This window comes from Equus caballus, chromosome 11, assembly GCF_041296265.1.
Source record: "Equus caballus isolate H_3958 breed thoroughbred chromosome 11, TB-T2T, whole genome shotgun sequence".
Classification (NCBI taxonomy): Eukaryota; Metazoa; Chordata; class Mammalia; order Perissodactyla; family Equidae; genus Equus; species Equus caballus.
In genome coordinates this window covers 42,488,134-42,508,359 of record NC_091694.1, presented here as the reverse complement: position 1 = coordinate 42,508,359, position 20,226 = coordinate 42,488,134, and the positions used below count along the sequence as shown (strand labels likewise).

Here is a 20,226-nt window from a genome sequence, read left to right as displayed (position 1 = left end):
CTTGTACGAGACCCCTGGACTCTCAAGCCCCTAGTCCACAAAACAAACCAGGCAGTGGTCAGCAGCTACTTTTATTTGGATCAGACACATGAGTCAGATGATACTCCCAACAATCAGACCAATGCGGCTTGTGAGCAAAACAGGCAAAAGGAGGGAACTACCTGGGACTAGTTTCTACCATTTTCCGTGTGTTCACAAGTCTTTTTTGGGGGTTGGCCTTGAGTACGAATTGACAGGAAGCTAATAGAAACACCAGGTGCTAATATGAAGAGACCTTAAATGCACACATGGGACACGCCCCGCTGCCCCCACCCCTTCAACTGAGAACACGGGAAGGGATGATCAAACCATTGGGAAGGATGAAGCTACCCAGTAGGACGCACACCTCCAGATCAGGTTTGAGACAGCAGACCCCAGAGTAAAGGAACTTATGTCAGGTGGTCTATAAAGAACACTAAGGTTTAGAAAGAGGATAAACAAGGAGACTTAAAAAATCTCTTTTCTCAGGATGACCTGTTTTAAGACAGAAACAGAACACCTTCCAGTTTAACCTATTTCTGATTGAGAGTTGTGCCAAGGCTGAACCTTAAGGAAAACTAAGTTTAAACCTCTTGCAGAACTTTTTCCCCCCAGGGATGGGGACAAGAAAACATGATAGAGTTTTTAATGAATATTAAAGTGGCATAATTTCCAACTTAAAAGTGGCCTGAAACATCTCAGTATTCATCTTGCTGATTAGTGATAGGCTGTAGAGAATCATGAGTCAAGGGTTCTGTCACATGTATAATGTGGGTCAGATGACTCATGAACATGCCAAGCAGGCCATGTTTCTTGGAAGTTTTATCCAGTTTCTGGTCTGGTCCTGCTTTTAGTAATCCTGCAATGGCACTTAGGCACACAGTGAGGTATGTGGCACCACTTCCTATCACCTAGCCTGACCCCTCTGCTCATCCTCAGGTGATCGGTCTGTTTGTGCCAGTGTCCTTGGAAGGTGAAGGTCTGATGTTGCTCCTGCCAGTGTCTTGCTCTTGTGTGTTGCTGCTAGTGTGCTTCATATGTTACTGAAGACATGGGTTCTGAGCAGTTTTCTTGTACCGGCTCCAATAGGAAACTGCCTGCGGGCATCTCTCCCCTGGGCGTGGTTATTTCTCTCATTTTTTCTTTCTTTTCTCCTCATACTTGTAGTGGGGGCTCCACAACATGCAAAGCAGAATCATAAGAGGGATGAGAAAGTAGGGGGCATAGACAGATAAGAGGGTTAGTCGTTCATGGAAAGTCTTAGGTCCTTGTGCTTTGAAACCACTGGCTTTGGAGAAATCCTCAAACAGAAATATGGAGAGAATTGGAATTAGAGTTGTCATGGTGTGAACCGAGTAGATGATTGCAGGGATGCGGATCCACTTGCAGCCTCCTGAAGTTGTCAGGGGAAGAGAAAGAGAGAAGCATTAGGTCTGTTCATGACTCCAGGATGCCCACATTCTCCACCCTGTCTCTGCCTGCTCCCTTCAGCTGAACCATTCTACCTCCTTTTCCAGGTGGAAACAAATGGAAAACCACATGTGTTATAATATGCAAACTTATGTGACAGCTGGGGCCCTAGCTGCCAAAGAACAAGGGTAGGGGGTCAAAATTTAATTCAGAAAACTCTAGGGTAGGAAAACGGCCATCACAGTTAAATCTGTTTGATCTAAATTGCAAGGGGGTCTAAACAGCAGCATCTGTTAAGTAATTATACAGAGGCGAGAAGATCAACAGATTCTGCCGGGAGATGGATTTGGGGGTTCCAGTGGGAAATAAGCTGTACAAGCTTAGTTACCACATACACTGGTGTGGCCACGTTCTTTATAAAAGCATTAGTCATAGGAGGACACTGTAAATAATTTTTAAATGAGAAGTTAAGCCCTTTAGGGATCAGCTTGATGTTACTATTGATAAACCAGTAAGACACTACCCAAAGCAGAGAAATAAAAGCCAACAATAAAAGAAAGAAATTCCATGGGGGGGGGGGTGGACACAATAAAAAGGAACAAGTTCAGTCTTTAAGTAGCCTCAGGTGTTGTGTGTGAGAGAACTTTCCAGTTGACTGAGGCAGTCCTGCAGCCCTGCTGACCACTGACAGCCTGAGCCACACTCAACATCCCTTTACAAGATCTATCCTGGCCATTCCCCCAAAATCCTATATCACTCTCACACAGACCACAGGGACCACTCCCCTCTCCCTTGGAGATACCTTCCCAAAAGATTTCTGGGACCTGATTTCAGAGCAAAAACGGGATTTCCCCACCATTTACTAACCTTTGAAGAAGGCATACGCTGCAAAGGGAAAAAAAGGCAGCTGAAACACAAGCTCGCAAAACAGGAAGGACTTAAACCACATTGGGGGGTCCTGTAGCAGAGGGTCTTTGAACTCCTTAGCATACCACTCCATCAGGTTTCTCAACTGGAAAAAGATAAAGATCAGATGAATACAGTCACCTGGCAGGACAGGCTCAGCAGCTCCGACCCACTGCAAGCACCTTACTCCCTAGCCCCCACGGGCTGCCGGCAGGCCTGTGGGCTTTTGTGGTGCAGCCTGGATGGCCATTGAATACAAATTCACTAGCTCTACCTCAAATGTTACCTTCTCTGAGAAGCTGTCCTCAGCTCTCCTAGCCCCTCTGTGCTACCCAGTGTTTGTTCCTGACTCCATGGTAACACACATCCAAGTATGCTGCCCACTGTCAAGAGCAACAATATCTGGCACTTGGTAGGCTCCTAACACACAAACATGACCATCTGCCAGCAGTATCATTCTTTCTAAGAAAAATAACGTGAAAACCATCCTGACATTCGTCCTTTCACAATAGCAAAACTGCACACCAAGCTCCGAGGGCCAAATTTCCTCAGTACAGAAATGAATGGAATCTCCTTGTCTTTTTTAAGGGGAAGGTGGGGGTAGGAGGGAGGTAAATGTAACCTATATGAAGATGCAATTTTAAATAAGCCCCAAATGTCAAGTTCCTCATCATTCTTAATTCCCCTAGTTTTCTAAATTTTTTCTTTTAAGAGACCAGTAGGAGATGTGTAGAACAAACTGCCCCGAGCCACAGACTGCACGGCTCCTAGGCTACAGCAAGGCTTGAGGGTTAGTGGCCTCCGTTCTAGCTCGGGCCCCATCATCAGAATTGGACCGTCAAATCAAAAAGTGCAGAGCCACACTGACAGGGCTACAGGCAGAGGAAGGAAGCGGAGGCTGTGAGGCTGCCTATTTTGTGCTATTTTAAGAGCCCCAAGCCTAGGGCTCTCCATACAAGTGGACCACCAAAGGTCTGTCGCAGTTAACCTCCTGGAGATGGCGTTGTCTTGACACACCTGCCTTCAAAGCCAAATAGGTCTTGACATTATGATAAATAAAGGCAACTTCCAAGGTAAGAATTTAGCTTACAATGGAAAATCCAAAGATATTTTTCCTGTTAATTTTTAATCAAAAGATAAAGCTCACTATTGTGAAATAGAGGCCTCATGGCTGCGAGTGGCCTTTGAGCAAATATCCAGAAACAAACATTCTGTTAGCATAATATTAATTTCAGAAAGGCTCCGGCTGGATAACCAATTTATTGACCAACTGATTTCTAATTTGCACTTGACTTGAAATTTAAATTCACGGCAATACCCTTAGCTTCTCTCTGAGTACTTCTCAGCATGGTAATGTGGTAGAAAACGTTCATAAAAGTTAAGTCACTCCACCTCTCCTGGGGGCTAGTTCCTCATCTGTAGAACAAGCAACTTGGACTAAATGTTTTTTAAGACCCTTTTTTGTTTTCTAGATTTACTTAAAAACTACTGGAGGGAACAATCTGCTTTAAAAGAGTTACCACAGAATTTAGAAAGCATTCTTGTTCATTTGAACTTCATTTTCTATTTAATTTGTACACTCTCTCAGATCTACCTGTTTCATAAATCAAGCAGCACTGTAATTTCTAAGGGCTGCAGGAGGAGATTAGTAAAATTTAGAATAATCAGCCAGCTCTCGTACTCAATTAGGACCCAACCACCTCATGCCAGAACAAAGCCTGGACGAAGGGCAGTGGAAGGCAAGGCACAGGCCCCCGAAGAGGGAAGAGCATGGGACCTGGGGGCAGGGGGCCTGGCTCCGGGCAAAACACTTAATCCCACTAAGCTTATTTCCCAATTATAGTACCTACCTCACTGTTGGTAAGATAAAATGAGTTAATATATATAGTCTTAGAATAATGGCTAGCACATAGTAAATGTTAAGATTTAATTGAATGTAATTAATACATATTTGAAGAGGTTCAAGTTTAATCCTATTAAAATCTCAGCATGCAAGTGGTCATTAACAAGAATTATTAGGTGAGACCCAAAAAAGGTAATAAAACTGTTTCCATGTATACCTGATTCACATTTGACTCAACTCACTATTGTTACCATTAAAATATTCACCTGGCCTATGCACAGGGATTTCTAAACCAGGAGCTGCTACTGAGTCATCTTGCACTTCTCTAACTCAGAATGAGAGCAGATTGATTTCAGACCTTGATGCTCACCCCTTGCTCCTTATTTTAACAGCAGTGCTACCCAGCTGCAAAATGCTCCCCATCCTCTCCATGTTCTAACTCAAACTTAATTCTTACTGTTTCATAGTAAGAGTTTTTCCAAGCGTTGATCTGGTTCAAACCAACAAAGAGATTTAATTTGCAAATTTTAGCCCATTATGTGCTCTCCACAAGCTTTTGAGTTGTAGGGAAAAATTCGTTCTGTTTAGGGAGGAAAAACAGAACTGATGTTAAATTTTGGCATTTTTTCAAAGAAAATCTGAAAATAACTCAAGGCTTTTATTAGTATTATTTTCCCCACAGAGGAGCAACAAAACCGTCATTCTCCACCCCAAAACAAGACTGAATAAAAACACAGGCCTTCCAAGCCAGGATGCTTGTGTTGCTAACGCCTTCAAACAGCAGACACACAAACAGTTCCTGGCCAGGTCCTGCCTACACTGGTCCTTGATCTTTTACAGTAAGTGAACATTAAAAAAAATAAAGCTGATGGGCTGGCCCGGTGGTACAGCGGTTAAGTTCACACGTTCTGCTTCTCTGCGGCCTGGGGTTCGCTGGTTCGGATCCCAGTTGCGGACATGGCACCGACTGGCAAAAGCCATGCTGTGGTAGGCGTCCCACATATAAAGTAGAGGAGGATGGGCACGGATGTTAGCTCAGGGCCAGTCTTCCTCGGCAAAAAGAGGGGGATTGGCAGTAGTTAGCTCACAGCTAATCTTCCTCAAAAAAAGAAAAAAAAAAAAAAAAGCTGAGGAAACTTTACCAAATCAAATATCTAAGTTTATTTATTTATTTATTTTTTTGAGGAAGATTAGCCGTGAGCTAACTACTGCCAATCCCCCTCTTTTTGCTGAGGAAGACTGGCCCTGAGCTAACATCCGTGCCCATCCTCCTCTACTTTATATGTGGGACGCCTACCACAGCATGGCTTGCCAAGCGGTGCCATGTCTGCACCCGGGATCCGAACTGGCAAAACCCGGGCTGCTGAGAAGCAGAACGTGCGCACTTAACTGCTGCGCCACCGGGCCGGCCCTTCAAATATCTAAGTTTAAGCGGGGTCTTTATGATGTTGGACACATTTTAATTGTACTTTGTGAGTGGTGAGCAAGGACTTGTGGGATTGGCACATGCAGAAAGGAAAAAGAAACCAATAGCTGTTAAGTTTGAAATGGCTCATAATTGCCCAGTATTAAAGGGACTCATAACATCAGAGATTGTAAACAGGCAGCCTGCCTGAGTTTTGGTGGCAACACAGACTTTGAAACCTCAGACATGGCTCTCCTTTCTCCAAGGCAACTAATGGCTAGTGCAGAGCTGTGCCGACCTGTTTAAACGAGTATGTCCTACCTGGGTCTGTGTGGTAGGCTGGATAATGGCCCCCCCCAGACACCTGCATCCTAACCCTTGGAACCTGTGAAAGCAAACTTATCTGGCAAAAGAGACTTTGCAGATGTGATTAAGTTAAGGGTCTTGAGATGGGGAGGTTATCCTGGTTATCTGGTGAGCCCTAGATGCAATCACAGTGTCCTTGAGATTGGACCACAGAAGAAAAGGCCGCAAAGTGATAACAGAGTGGAGATTGAAGTGATGTGGCCACAAGCCAAGGAACACCAGCAGCCACCAGAAACTGCAAGAGGCAAGGAACAGATTCTCCCCTAGGACCTTCAGCAGGGTCTAGCCCTGCAAGATTCATTTCGAGCTTCTGACCTCCAGAACTGTAAGGGAATAAATCTGTGTTGTTTTGAGCCTCTATGTTTTTGGTAATTTGTTACAGGAAGCTAATACATCCTGTGTATGTTTGAGCTTGTAATTTAACCCAACTCTCTCTCTCCTACTTGACAACTGAGGTTACGGAGCCCTGACTTGCCCAGGACACTGAGCAGTTTGTTCTTGGAAGAAGCAAGTCTGCAGACCGCAGTCCAGTGCTCTTGCCACACACTACCTACGCTTTTCCCAAGAAAAGGTAGGTCAGAGGTTTTCCCAACTATGCTTGGATCTAAAAGCAAACAAAAAGACTATGGAGTGGGGGTACATTGTTGAGTGGTTGCTCTTAACCTTTTGAGGAGGGTCAGACCCCTGGAAAAGTTGCTGGAAGCTATAAACTCTCCACCCAGAAAACACAAGGCACACCATCAGGGATTCATGGACCTAAGGTTAAGAACCCCTGCTCTGCAGAGAAAAAGCTTTTAAGGAGAAACAGGCAAAATCAAATCTCTGGGTAGACAAGTCAGTCTTGCCCACAGTTCTACAGGCAGATTAGAGAAGCACAGCACTGAGGACAGCGAAGCCACGGAAGAAGGCTACAGGGAAAAGACTGGGAAAATAAAACTGGAGCTCTGAATACATAAGAAGCATTAAAGCCACGGCTGGGGTAGAGAACGCCCGCCAACAACCAGGAACGAGGCTTCCGCCTCCATTTCTACTCAGCTGATCACTCTTACCCGAACCTAGTTAAAGGGGCTGAGCTGAAAAGGTGTCCTTAATTTACTTCTGAGCTTTTGAAGTTGCTGGATCTTAAAGTCGCTGATCTTGAAGTAATGACGATCTGCAAATGCCCTTTAGAGGGTCTAATTCTACTTGGATTATTTCTTTGGGATTAGACGGTATTTTAAAGATCTTCCAGAAAACACAACTTTAAAACAAACCCAGCACGTGATTTAGACAGTGGTCCATCCAGGCTACTTTCCTCAAATACTGACAACTGACCAGAGGCGGGGTGTGGGAACCTTACGCAGACCCAGGGAAGAAGTGTCTTTAAAAGCAACAAAGTTTTGCCCCCAGCAGCTTGGGGGGAAGGGCTGGGATGGGTAAAGAACGCCCCGAGGAAGACTTCGAACTGAAGGATGAGGAGGGGCAGGGGCGGGACCGGAAGAAGGCGGGAGGGAAGGGGGGCAGAACTAGACCTCCTGGGGGGCGAGGGCGGAGGAGGGGAGGTCGTGGGGACCCTAGGGCACGACCGCAGAGTGCGGAGGGGCCCCAAGCTCGGCGGCCGGCGGCCCGGACAGACGGCGCCCTCACCTCCAGCGGGTAGAGTTCGCGCGGCAGCAGCGCCTGCAGGTCCAGGAACAGGGTGATGGGGACGTGGGAGAGGAAGTAGAGGCCCAGCAGCCACTCCAGGCCGCGCCGGACGCCCAGAGCCCCCATGGTCCGTCGGTTCGGTCGGGCAGGAGCCGAAGCCGCGCTCCCCGAGACTGCAGACGGGAGAAAAGGCTCAAAGTCTCTGCGCCGTCCGCGCCCTCGTCCCCCCGCGCCCCGCCCTCTGAGGGCTACGCCGGCCGCTCCCATTGGCGGGCTCAGCGCGCCGGGGGCGGGACTCACCGCAGGGCGCGTCCATTGGCTCGTCTGAGTGTAGCGTGTCGAGAAGGCGCCGACGGGCCCTTTCCATTGGCCGCCGGGAGCGCCGTATGGGACAGGGGCGGAGCTCTCGCCGGCCGTCTCGCAGGCCCGGAGGGAGCGCGAAGCGCGCAGAGAGCGGGCAGGCCCGGGCGTGGGCGCTGGGAGCTCTACGGCTTTGATTGACTCCATCCAGTTAGTGCTTCCGAGCGCCTCCCGTGTGCCGGGCTGTGGGCGCTTCTGGAGATGGAGCTCCCGGAACAGTGGGGGTGTCACAGACCATGGCCGGCGGACAGTGCGTTGTGATCCGCGCCGTGGCGGGGCAGTCACGGGCCGTGGGAACACCTGGCAGGATCCCTGTCCTGCCGGAGTTCCAGGGGTCCTGGAAGCCTTGCGACGGATGCGTAGGAGGCAGCCAGCCTCAATTAAGAAAGCAGCATAGGGATATACTGGGAGGTAAAGTTCACAGGTCTTGGTTATTGGCTGTGGAGAATGAGGGAGGATCAAGAATTTATGTATTCATTCTGCAAATACTGATCTTTAACTGTATGCTGGGCCCAGGGCTCGGCTGGGACAGGATGGATGGGGCTGCCATTCGCTGAGAAGAGGGACACAGAGGAGAAGTGAGTAGAAGAGGAGGTAATTTGGCTTTGCAGTCTTTGCAGCATCTGAGTAGAGAACTCTAATAGGTGAACCTGACTGGAGATGTGGATTTGTGAGGTATCAGCCTTTGATGGGAGTTGACGTTTTGAGAGCAGAGGGCCTGTAAGAGATCTTAGAGGAGCTCCACCCCCAGGGTCATGGGAGGAGTGGGCTGAGATGCAGGTGGACAACAAGAGTGTGATGTCACAGAAACACAGCCAAGGAGGGAGGCTCAGCTGTGTCAGAGCAACACTGAATGTTACCCGCTGGTGGCCCTGTGAGGACAGTTGTTGCACGGTATAACAGGGGACAGATGACAGCAGGTCAAGGAGTAAGGAAGTGGGGAAATGGAGGCAGGGAGTGTAGACATCTGGTTATGAAGGGGAGGAGAGGTGCTCAAGAGAGGGCTTATTTATTTATTTTTCAGACCAGAGAGACTAGAGCAGCCTCAGTTGTTTGGATGCTGTTTGATCTTTCCGGGACGGGGGAGAGGTTGTCCACACGGAAGAAAGAGAGCAGGAAGTATGGCTCAGGGCCCCAAGGAGCTGGAGAGAATGGAAGGATTAGGGTTAGGTTCGAAGAGCTCTGTGCTCCCCAGGGTGGGCCCATGGGACTAAGAGAAATTGTTGGCAGTGTAGATGGGCCAGCTGAGGTGGGTGGCCATTGATCTGGAGTCCCGAGTCTCCTGGGCTGTGCACTTTTCTTCATTGTGGGATCTTCTCAGAAAAAGGTGGTTGGACTCATCCAGGTTGGGGTTCAGAAAGGCGGTGGTGATTTCGATGAACTGAACAAGAGAGTGATTGAGGAGATGGAGCATGCAGTTCAAGCTGGACAGAGAGTGAGCGACATGAAGCCAAAGGGGCTGGTAGACTGGAAGAAAGTGGAAAAGTGATGGATTTGCGGCTGAGGAAGAAGTGCTAGTGTGATGGGAGTAACCGGATGAATGCACCAGAAGGTTGGGAAATTATGACAAGGGGGGTGCAGTGTCTGAATTCCCGGCATCAGGAAGAGTTTCTGCCTCTGGGAAGGTGTGGCTGAAATGGAGTGGAGGGGAAGATCTTCAGAAAGGTCAAGGGACAGAGAGCCCAGGGCGTGGGTTGGAGGACTGCAAAGGCCGCCTAGGGTGGTGGTGGTAGTCTGGTGGAGAGAAGGCTGTGAGCTCACTGCCGAAGTCTTTGGTACATAGCGGGAGTAACCAGGAGGAAGGTGGACGTGGGCTGAGGTATAGCTTAAACCTCAGAGAGTGGAGGGAAAATGGTGTGGATGTGCCCTTGGGGAGCAGGGAGGCTGGCGACTCCACCTCCTGACCCTGAGCTTGTTTGTGAGAAAGGGAACAGCCTGCACTCCAGAGGGCTGTGGGGAAGCCAAGAACTTGGAGGCCAGGTGTCAGTTACAGCAGGAGTTGAAGGTTGAGGTGCGGAGGGGTTTGTTAGCCCCAGGGTAGACAGGTTTGAGCTCTGCAGGGGGCGGGGGTGGTTACTAGGGAGGACAATCAGAGCAGGGTGGAAGGAGAGCACAGCAGGAGAGGGAGGTGGAGAGTCCTTCTGGGGTGGAGAGCAAGGGAGGAACTGTATGGTGGCTGAACGGTGTCAGAATACAACGTTCTGGCGTCTCTCTGGGGCGGGCTGGAGCACTCCGGACACAGCTGTACTCAGGAAGGGGCCTGGCAACGGTGTGCTCCCCCTGCCCACAAGAATGGCTTTCAGGACGTGGCAGCACCTTTTAAGCTGGACTCCATGCCGATTATAACTGCTTGCTGGGGGGAGCGCTGTGGGACCCCTGAGCAGGAATTTGCCCAGGGAATGTGATAAGTGTACAGCTGTTAATGTGATTGTTCCTCAAAAAACATCTCACCCAGCCAAGTTTGTTATCTGTAGATAAAGATTTTCAAGGCCAAGCACTTTCACTGCAAGGCCTGTCGGCTGCCGTCTTCTGTTTGAAATGCCTTTAGTGAGGGAACCACTGCTATTAATTTGATGAGGTCAGATAAGTGGAAGGCAAATGGCCCTGGGGAAGAGGACATGGCTATTCAGCAGATTCCTCACCCAAAGCAAGCGGTGAGGGAAAGAAGGCCTTAAAAAAAGCCGCCTTGAGTGGCTTCCCTGTCCTGAGTGAGGAGGGGCGGTGTTTAGCACCTTTGGGAAATTGTATTGTGAGATAAACACCATTTGTCCACCAATGGACCCCGTGGTGGTGGAGACGGGATTCTAGGCTTGTAACCCAGCCACAGGGTGCTTGGGGAAGGCACGTGCTGGACCCACCACTTTGCTCTTCAGCAGCAGCGGTACAAAGCTCTTTCTTCTCCTTTCTGCTTTTGTTTCACTTTTCTCTCTCCTTAAAATGCACCCACCCTTCTCGCCCCACCCCTGCCCACCTCCCCTATCCCCGCATATTTTAAGGCCCAAAGGTCTTCTCCCCGGTTGCCTCTATTTGGTGGCATTGCTGCGATCTCTGAACCTCTGTGGCTCTCTGTCTCTGACGTGTTTATTCCTTTCACCCTGAACAACATTGATCTGAGTCCCTGTCTCTGCACACCCTTCCCGCTAGACTGTGGGCTCCTTGACAGCAAAGACCGTGCCTTCCACATCTTTATTTTACTGACACAAAGCTGGCTGGGGTCATTGTGGAATGACTAAATATGAGAGTCAAGATTCCTCTGCCACACAGAGACTGTCACCCAGTGTAACTGTGAAATTGTGAAGGGTGTGAGAAGAGCCAACATGGCAAGATGTAGATAGAGCACATTTCAAGAGGTTCTGCTGCTAATGGAAAATGCTCAGACCTGGAAAACCGCTGTGGCTCTGGAGCCTGCAGATGGCCTCACACCGCAAAGCCAGAACCTTATGTATTCATTAACAAAAGCTAAGATTCTGTCCGTGCTGGAGGCGTGGCAAGGGGGCTGTGTGGGGGACATCCAGAATGATCTCTCTTGAGATCCCTGGGTTTCACTGAGGCAGAGGGCAGCTGGCCAGCTGTCTTGAGTGATTACCTCCTTTTCATGTCAAAGAACCTGTGAAGTTGGGCGGCCAGGCAGAGCAGGTGGGGGTTAATTCTGAAAAACACTGTTTAAAATTTGGATATTTACTTCATAGATCTGTTTGCATTAATTTTGATTTTTTAAAATATTGCGTTAAAATATTATTCATCCTGATTTCTGAGTTTTTTGGTGCTCCCCTAAGTTTGGTGCCTGAGGTGTGTCTCACTGCACCCTCGTCCCAGACCTCGGTGTCAGGGAGCAGTGGAGCTAAGTTTGACTTGGGGAGGAGGGGTCAGGTTACTGGCTCGAAAAAGCTAAGAGCCAATAGACTTGATATCAGGGCAGGAGGGAGACAGTGGGAGGTCCGAGCGGAGCGAGGCAGTTCAGGGTTCCAGTAGTGCTTTAAGAAGATTCATCTGGCCCCGCTGTGCAAGATAGCGGAATTTGTATACCAGATCCTCTGTTTCCAGAAGTTTAGCAGTTAAAAAAGGAAAGAGCTGGAGATATCAGGGTCAGGCTTTTTTCAAGATATGTGTGTCTCAAATACATTTGGTGGTGGAAGTAAAGGGCCCATTTAATGGAGGAGTTAACATTTCTCCGTTAATGGAGTGCCGACTATATTCTAAAGCAGGGGTTGACAAACTTACTGTAAACTGGCCCGACAATAAATATTTTAGGTTTGTGGGCCAATCTCTGTCCCAGCTACTCAACTCTGCCATTTGTTGTGTGAAAGCAACTATAGACAATATGTACATGAGTGAACATGGCTGTGTTCCAATAAAACTTTATTTACAAAAACAGCCATCAGGCCTGATTTAACCTGTGGCAGTAATAGTTTAGTAACTCCTGCTCTAAGGCATTGTCCTCTTCATGGTCAAGGCCAGGTGGCCATAGGTTCTAGTTAGTAAATGGAAGGAAAGCATGGAGGGAGTGCATCCTTCATCCTCAGGCCTAGGCCTGGAAGTGGCATACATCCCTTCCGATCATATTCCATTGGAGAGAATTTAGACATGTGCCCACATCTTACCACCAGGGGGTCTGGGAATGTAGACTAGCCTTGAGCCAGAGGAGGAGAGGACATTTCAAGGGTCCATGAGCCGTCTTTGCCACGGCTTCCTTTAGGGGCAGTTTCAGAACCTTCATGGAAGGGATGTTCACGAACTCAGAGAAATTTTGATGAGTCTTTCCCTATGTGGCTGAATCTATTTGGGGTCTAAAAGAAAAAGCCAAGTGTAGAAGGAATGATAGAATCAGGAAGTCTCTGTTTTCCAACCACTAATGTAATAAATAAAAGGGGCAGAGACCATCAATAGATGGCAGTGGATGAAAGTTTACTGAGGTATAAGATGTGGTCTCAAAATATCTCTTCACAGATTACTTATTAATTACAAAGGGGAAAGGTACCTTTTTAATGGAGAGATCTGGCCATTGCGACCTTCATCAAATGATCAAACTTAGTTTCACCAAAAATGGGACAAACATTTGTGCCTCCTGATTTGATGGCATGGGAAGTACACCACATCACCTCTGTGATGGTCCTTCCAAAAATGTTTAACCTGAGTCTAATCTTGAGGAAACAATCAGAAGAATCCAAATCTTTGTAGGACATTCTACGTGACAGTTGGCCTTGCACGTGAAAGAAAAGGCAGAAGGACTCTCCCTGAATATTAAAGGATCTAAAAAGACGTGATAACCAAATGCAAGATGATCCTTGGCTAGATTCTGAATTGAAAAAAATAAAGCTTTAAGTGAAATTTTAGGGACAATTAGAGAAATTTGAATATGTCCTGTGTATTAGCTCATACAGTAACTGTTAAATTTCTTGGGTATGATAATAGAATTGTAGTTACGTGGGATAATGTGCTTTTTAAGAGATACACTACGGGTGAAGTTTAATAATGTTTCAAGAAAAAACCACCACAGTACATAGATTTGTGTACATCATAAATATACATGTATATACATATTTTATATAGACTAGTAAAGCAAATGCGGTAAATGTTTTAAAACTGCTGAATCTAGGTGAAGGGTATATGGGTCTTCATTTTACTATTTCTTTCTACTTTTCAGTAGGTTTGACATCTTTCAAATTGGCAGGACAGAGATAGCCAAGCCTAAATGCCCTCAAAAAACAACCTCCCCCCCCAAAAACGGTTTTCTTATTAAATGGCATCATTAATATACTTTTAAAAACTGAACTGGAAACTTACTATTCCTCTTTGCCCCCAGGAAAAAAACTGAAAAGCTTTATCCAAAATTTTAGATTACAATGTTTTTTCATGGGATATTCAACTTTATTATAAAATCCTAAGGGGAATACATTAAAAAACTATTAGAACTAATCAACGAGTTTAGCCAGGGTGTGGGATAAATATCAATATACAAAAATCAATTGTATTTTTATATATTAGCAATGAACAATCTGAAAAAGAAATTAAGAAAACAATTCCATCAAGAATAATTACTTGGGAATAAATTTAACAAAGGAAGGGCAAGATTTGTATGCTGAAAACCACAAAATATTGAAAGAAATGAAAGAAGAGCTAAAGAAATGAAGAGACATCCCATGTTCATGGATCAGAAGATTTAATACTGTTAAAATGGCAGTATTCCCTAAATTATCTATGGATTCAGTGCAATCCCATCAAAATTTCAGCTGGCCATGTTGCAGATTCTAAAATTCATATGGAAACGCAAGGGACTCAGAAGAGCCAAAATAATCTTGGAAAGAAGAAAGTTGGAGAGCTCACACTTCCTGATTTCAAAACGTACTGCAAAGCTGCAGTAATCAAGACAGTGGGGCAACTGGCATAGAGACAGATTTATAGTTCAATGGAATAGAATTGAGGATCCAGAAATAAATTCCTAAACATTTACAATCAATTGATATTATGCCCTTTAATGTTTTTATTACTTAGAAAAAAGAGACTGAAAATAAATTGATTATCTGATGATTAAACCTTTCTATTTCTGGGTCAGCACAGCTTTATGTATTTTTTCTTTTGTTTTTTTCTTTATATATATATATATAATTGTGTTAAAATATACATAACATAAAATTTACCATTTTAACTGTACAGTTCAGTGGCATTAAGTACATTCACATTGTTGTGCAACCATCTCCACTGTCCATCTCCAGAACTTTTTCATCATCTCAAACTGAAATTCTCTACTTATTAAACGATAACACCCCATTCCCCACCCACGGCAACTGCTATAGTACTTTCTGTCTGTAGGAATTTGACTAGTCCAGGTACCTCATATAAGCAGAATCATACTTGTCCTTTTATGTCTGGCTAATTTCACTTAGCATAGTGTCTTCACGGTTCATCCATGTAGCATGTATCAGCATTTCCTTTCTTTTTAAGCCTGAATAATATTCCATTGTATGTATATACCATTTTGTTTATCCATTCATCCATTGGTGGACATTTGGGTTGTCTCCACCTTTTAGTTACTGTGAATAATGCTGCTATGAACATTGGTGCACAAATATCTGTTCGAGTCCTTGCTTTCAATTTTTTTGTGTGTATACGCAGAAATGGAATTGCTGGATCAAAGGGTAATTCTCACTTTTTTGAGGAAGTGCCACACTATTCCATAGTGGCTGCACCATTTTAGATTCCCATCGACAAAGCACAAGGGTGCCAATTTCTCACATTCCCACCAACATTTGTACAATATTTTTAAAAACCTTTTGCTTTAAATATATTTTTGTCAGAATTTTGTAGCTGCAGATTCTAGCTAATTCTAAGTATGGAAAAATGACTACCAAATAAACGAATTGGAAAGTCCTCATTGGCAAACCAAGCTGTCAAAAAAGATTGACCTTTTCTGTTGGAAACAGTCTGGCTTCGTTTTATACACGTTCCCATAAAAAAATCTCATTTTTGAATTTTAAGACAGTCAGAGCTGTGCCATGAATTTGTTGCCTGAGTGGAATAAAATATTGCCAGGCTCAATATTTCTTCCTAATGCTGTCTTTGCTTTACTTTCAAGGGCTTCTCTTTCAGGATTGATGGAGTATTTGATGGTAGTGAGACGGAAGAGGTGAGGTCTGCATAAACAAAAACTGTTTCAAATTGTCCCTTTACTTGGCAACCCAGGAAGTTTTTACACACCGGGACATTGGGCCACAATAATATTTAAGATGTGTAAGAAGTACGTCTTTCTTTTGTAAAGTGGGAGAATGAGGATTGTGAACGGAGAGGTGGAGAACGACACCCCGCAGGAGAATGGGGACGGTGGAAAACATACTGAAGTTGACTCTTAAAAGCTTATGTGCCTGCACCTCCTGGAGAGTCTTCATTTATCCCCAGGGACGTGTGTATCTCGGTTCAAAGAATGCCCGTCTAATTTATTTTATCCTCCTTCCAACTGGACATTCTCATCCTTGCTTTCTGCAGTCTGTGCTGTTTCCCCGACATGGTCACCATTTCTTTGTTCACCATTCTTGCACTCCGTTATTCTTTTTCTTCTTATTGAAGTATATCCTTTAGAATGACCTTTGGTGAGGATCTGTTGATAGTAAACTTTATTTTCTGGAAGTACCTTTTTAATGTCTTTGCACTAAATTATAGTTATAATTTTAGATCTAGGTTATTTCCTCTCAAAACTTTGTATCATTCAGTTGTCTTCTAGCTTAAATTGTTGCTGTTGGGAAATTAAGTTTCAGCATTATTCTTTTTGGGCAATCAATTTTTTCTTTGTTACATTTAAGACCTCCTCTTTGTCACTCTGCAGTTTCACTATAACCCTATCTATCCTGCTTCTGATGTATTGTGCTTCCTAAATGCAGTAATTCCTAACTATGACCAAATCTAGGAAATTTTCAGCTGTTGTTTAATATTACCTATTCTTTTGTCTTTGGAACTCCAATTTTATATAGATTCAATCTTTTTCACTCTATTCCCCAAGTCTCTTAATATCTTTTATGATTCTCCATGCATTGGTGTATTTCTGCTGTATTCTAGGTAATGTATACTGGGTAAGTTTTAGTTTACTTGTTTTCTTTGGCTGTGTTCAATCTGCTGTTTAACGTCCATTCTGTTTTTACTTCCCATGACTTTTTCATTTGTGTAAGTTGATTATTTTTCAAATTTTCCTGGTCATATTTCAATGACTTTTATTTCTTGCTTGGCTTACTGACACCTTCCTTTATTCCTCTAAATATTTTTAAATATAGTCATTTTGTATTCTGCATCTAATACTTCTAATATCTGAAGTACTTGGTTTGTAATTGTTTCTTACGTGTAGTGGCTTGTTTCCTTGTGTTTTCTAATTAGATTGTGAGCTCTTATTTGGGTGGGCTTTATCTACTGGAATCTTCTGAGGCCTCAGTTAAGGGAGCACCCCCCCAAAAGAACACCTATGTTTGCTTTTGCCAGGCACCCCAGGGCACTATCAACTGAGGGCCACTCAAACATAGTATTTTGGTTTGAGTTTTCCAGGCCTTGATGGTAGCGTAAATCTGAACTCTAATGACACGTAAGGGCAAACTCGTGGTTCAGAATTCTTGTGGAAGACTTTTTGCCCACCTAGAGCTAAGGCTGCCACAGAAAAATTTTCTTGTGGCAGGTAGGACTTTTTTTCCTTAACAGCCCTTTCAAAGAAGATAGAGCCCTTTGAATGTCTCAGCTTTATGTGGGAATCTAAGTGTTAATTCCATATCTTACTCAGGGTCATGTCGCCTCTCTCCCATGTAGCTATTACTAGCCAAGGTTCTAACTTGTTTCTTTGAGCCTCTGAAAGATGGAGCTAACAGTACCCACATTATGCGGTTGTTCTAAAGTTAATACTTGTAAAGTACTTAAAGCAGGGCCTGGCATATAGTAGTCAACAAACATTAGCTATTAGTGTTGGCTGATACTATTTTTACCAATTGGCAAGTGGCCTTAGGGAAGCAGTGACTCCCTAACCAGTGGTCTTTGTTTTTGGTCCTTGAAGAATTTCCTTGTTCTGTAAGCTCAGCTGTTTATTTAATGTTTGTTATATTGCACCAAGAATTTCGAGGTGTTTAAAAGTTTATTTTTTTTGAGATTGGCCCTGAGCTAACATCTGTTGCCAATCTGTTTTTTTCCTTCTTCTCCCCAAAGCCCCCAGTACATGGTTGTATATTCCAGTTGTAGGTCCTTCTGGTTGTGCTGTGTGGGACGCCGCCTCAGCATGGCCTGGTGAACGGTGCTAGGTCCGTGCCCAGGATCCAAACCAGTGAAACCCTGGCCCGCTGAAGTGCAGCACGTGAACTTAACCACTCAGCCACAGGGTTGGCCCCTAGAGTTTGTTTTTTAGAATATCTAATCATCTATATTGCTGGAAATAAAAGTTCAATATTTTTGTTGTACTCAAGATGTATGACCACAACTGGTGGCAAAACTCAGCTTAACTTGATTCTTGACAGATGAAAGCACAGATATTAATGATTTGGTCATTCTATTGGTCTTTATCTGCCATATGTATGATGATGTATGTAAAGACATGTTTATTTTTAAGGCTTTTCTTGGTAAAATAACTGAAGAACTATTGAATGATATGAGTTTTGGCAAACACTACAGAATGAAAAAAGGTAGACAATTGAGTAGATAGAACCACATCTGAATCTGGCAGAAGTGAGTAAGTCTGTAACACACCTAAATGCCTCTTGAGTTTTTCGGTGTGTTTAGTGGGATGGAGAAAGTTTTTTAAAAATATGATTTGAATACTTGTCTTTTAAGAAAATGTGTAATACAATACAAAACAAAATGATTTTAAAAACATACTATACATACGAGCAATGACTTACCTGGGGGAGAATTAATTAGTTGGTTCTACCTTGAATTAATTGTCTTCATGGAAAAAAAGTCACGACAAAGGATAAAAAACATGGGTAAGGGGTAATGAATTCAAGTATTCACTCTTTACCTTCATAAAAGAAAAGTGGCTCAAATTAAAAGCGTTAGCTCTGTGTGTTCATGTGGAACAATCTCCCACATATATCAAATGGAAAAGGCGAGGCACAGGACAGTGTGCATATGATGCTATCATTCCTATAAAATATACAAGCTTGATTATTCAGAGAATCTTTGGAAATATCCACTGAAACTGGAAGCAGTGGTTTCCCTCTAAAGAGAATGATTTTCTTTTTGCTATTCTTTTCTAGGTCATGCCATGTAAAGGTATTATCAATACACACACACACAAAACCAATATGGTTTTTAAAAGGAACTCACAATATTGTCTTTACAACATTTTTCTTCTCAAGGATAAGCATTGTCAAAGACTCAGGCAAAGCCGTTCATTTTTAAAACCGTGAAATAATTGTTACAATTAAGAATTGGATTAAGAGAGTTGGCTGTTGAGGATGATAGGCTGTGAAAATTAGTGTTATTATCACCAATAAAAGTTAGAGCCAGCCCTGATGGTCTAGTGGTTAAAGGTTAGTGTGCTCCACTTCGGCGGCCTGGGTTTGGTTCCTGGGCGTGGAACCACACCACCCCTCTGTCAGGGGCCATGCTGTGGTGACAGCTCACATAGAAGAACTAGAAGGACTTAGAACTGGAATATACAACTATGTATCAGGGCTTTGGGGAGGAAGAAAAAAAAAAGAGGAATACTGGCAACAGATGTTAGCTCAGGGTGAATCTTTCCCGGCAGAAAATAAATAAATAAATAAAAGGTAAAATAAGCCCATTTTTCTTTACTTAGAGATCTTTGATGAGCATTTCCCTGAGACAGTAGGAGACTGACCACTGGATCAGAGACCTCTGACACCTGCAACCTAACATAAATGCTGACCTCTTAGCAAAGGTCCACTTCAAAATTCTACCAATGGCAACCTGAAAACGTTGTGATTTGCCACTTCTTTCCAAGTATCTGGGCATTGTTCACTCACTGATAAGTCACTTAAAAGTGCGAGGAAAAATGTTACCACTTTTGTGTTTGATTCTCAAAATATTTTAAACCTGAGAAAAGAGAAACTGGATGTTAAATTCAGTAAGTAGTATCAGTCTCTTCAATTCAGCCCTGATTTCCAAAATGGAAAACAAGAATTAACAGCATTTAACTCATTAACTGGAAAATTTTTACTTCGTTCTTCCTTTATGGCATGTCACTTAAAACACCAAGTATATTAAAGAATGAAATGCAAAATGTGCATGCATTCTGGAGTTAAGATGGGAGTGAGCAGGGCCCTGATTCCCGGCTTCCATAACTAGATGGATGGTGAGGCCCAGGCCCAGGATCGAGGGGCAGGGAGCAGACGGAGTACTCTAACCCAGGTCATTCTCTTCCATCTCACCTGCCAAAAAGGGAAAACCTGGTGCTGTGTTGTCAAGACCACCCTGGCACGGGCCCTAACCTGCTGTGAAGAGAGGGAGCTACGGCCTGGGCCAGCTCACGACTCTGCCCCCCTCACCCCAAAGCAAACTCACAACTCCTTTCCCTTCCGCGATTCCTCATGAAACACTAAAAACAGCCCTAGGTAGTGAAGCCTCAACCATTTTGGTAGTCTAGGAAGGAAAAAAAGAGCCAGTGGGAAAAGTGAGAATGATTTAATAATAATAATAAAGTTGAGGGGGGAAGATTAATTTCATTTTTGACATGTCTGAGGTGCCCATAAGATACTCAAGATGAAATTTCTAATAGGCACCTAGTAGAAAAGCTTGGGTATATAGGTAAGAGGTTTGGGGTCATTCTCTTATGGTCATTGAGGACATGAGGGTAGACGACATCACAAGAAGA

At 44.3% G+C, this 20,226-nt stretch overlaps 1 protein-coding gene and 1 long non-coding RNA gene across 2 annotated transcripts; one reads left to right on the top strand and one right to left on the bottom strand.

The window, feature by feature from the left end:
• Positions 1-55: 55 nt before the first annotated feature.
• On the bottom strand, positions 56-8,689 carry TMEM97 (transmembrane protein 97). Its single transcript, XM_001504111.7, has 3 exons — positions 7,575-8,689; positions 2,296-2,440; positions 56-1,411 (listed from the first exon to the last, which is right to left on the bottom strand). Exons 1-3 carry the CDS (start codon positions 8,079-8,081, stop codon positions 1,152-1,154), a joined length of 912 nt encoding a protein of 303 aa, XP_001504161.5. The 5' UTR covers positions 8,082-8,689; the 3' UTR covers positions 56-1,151.
• On the top strand, positions 4,860-19,168 carry LOC138916288 (uncharacterized). The gene is made up of 3 exons (XR_011423382.1): positions 4,860-5,016; positions 6,404-6,519; positions 15,508-19,168. It is a non-coding gene; the product is annotated as an uncharacterized lncRNA (long non-coding RNA).
• The last annotated feature ends 1,058 nt before the right edge of the window (positions 19,169-20,226 follow it).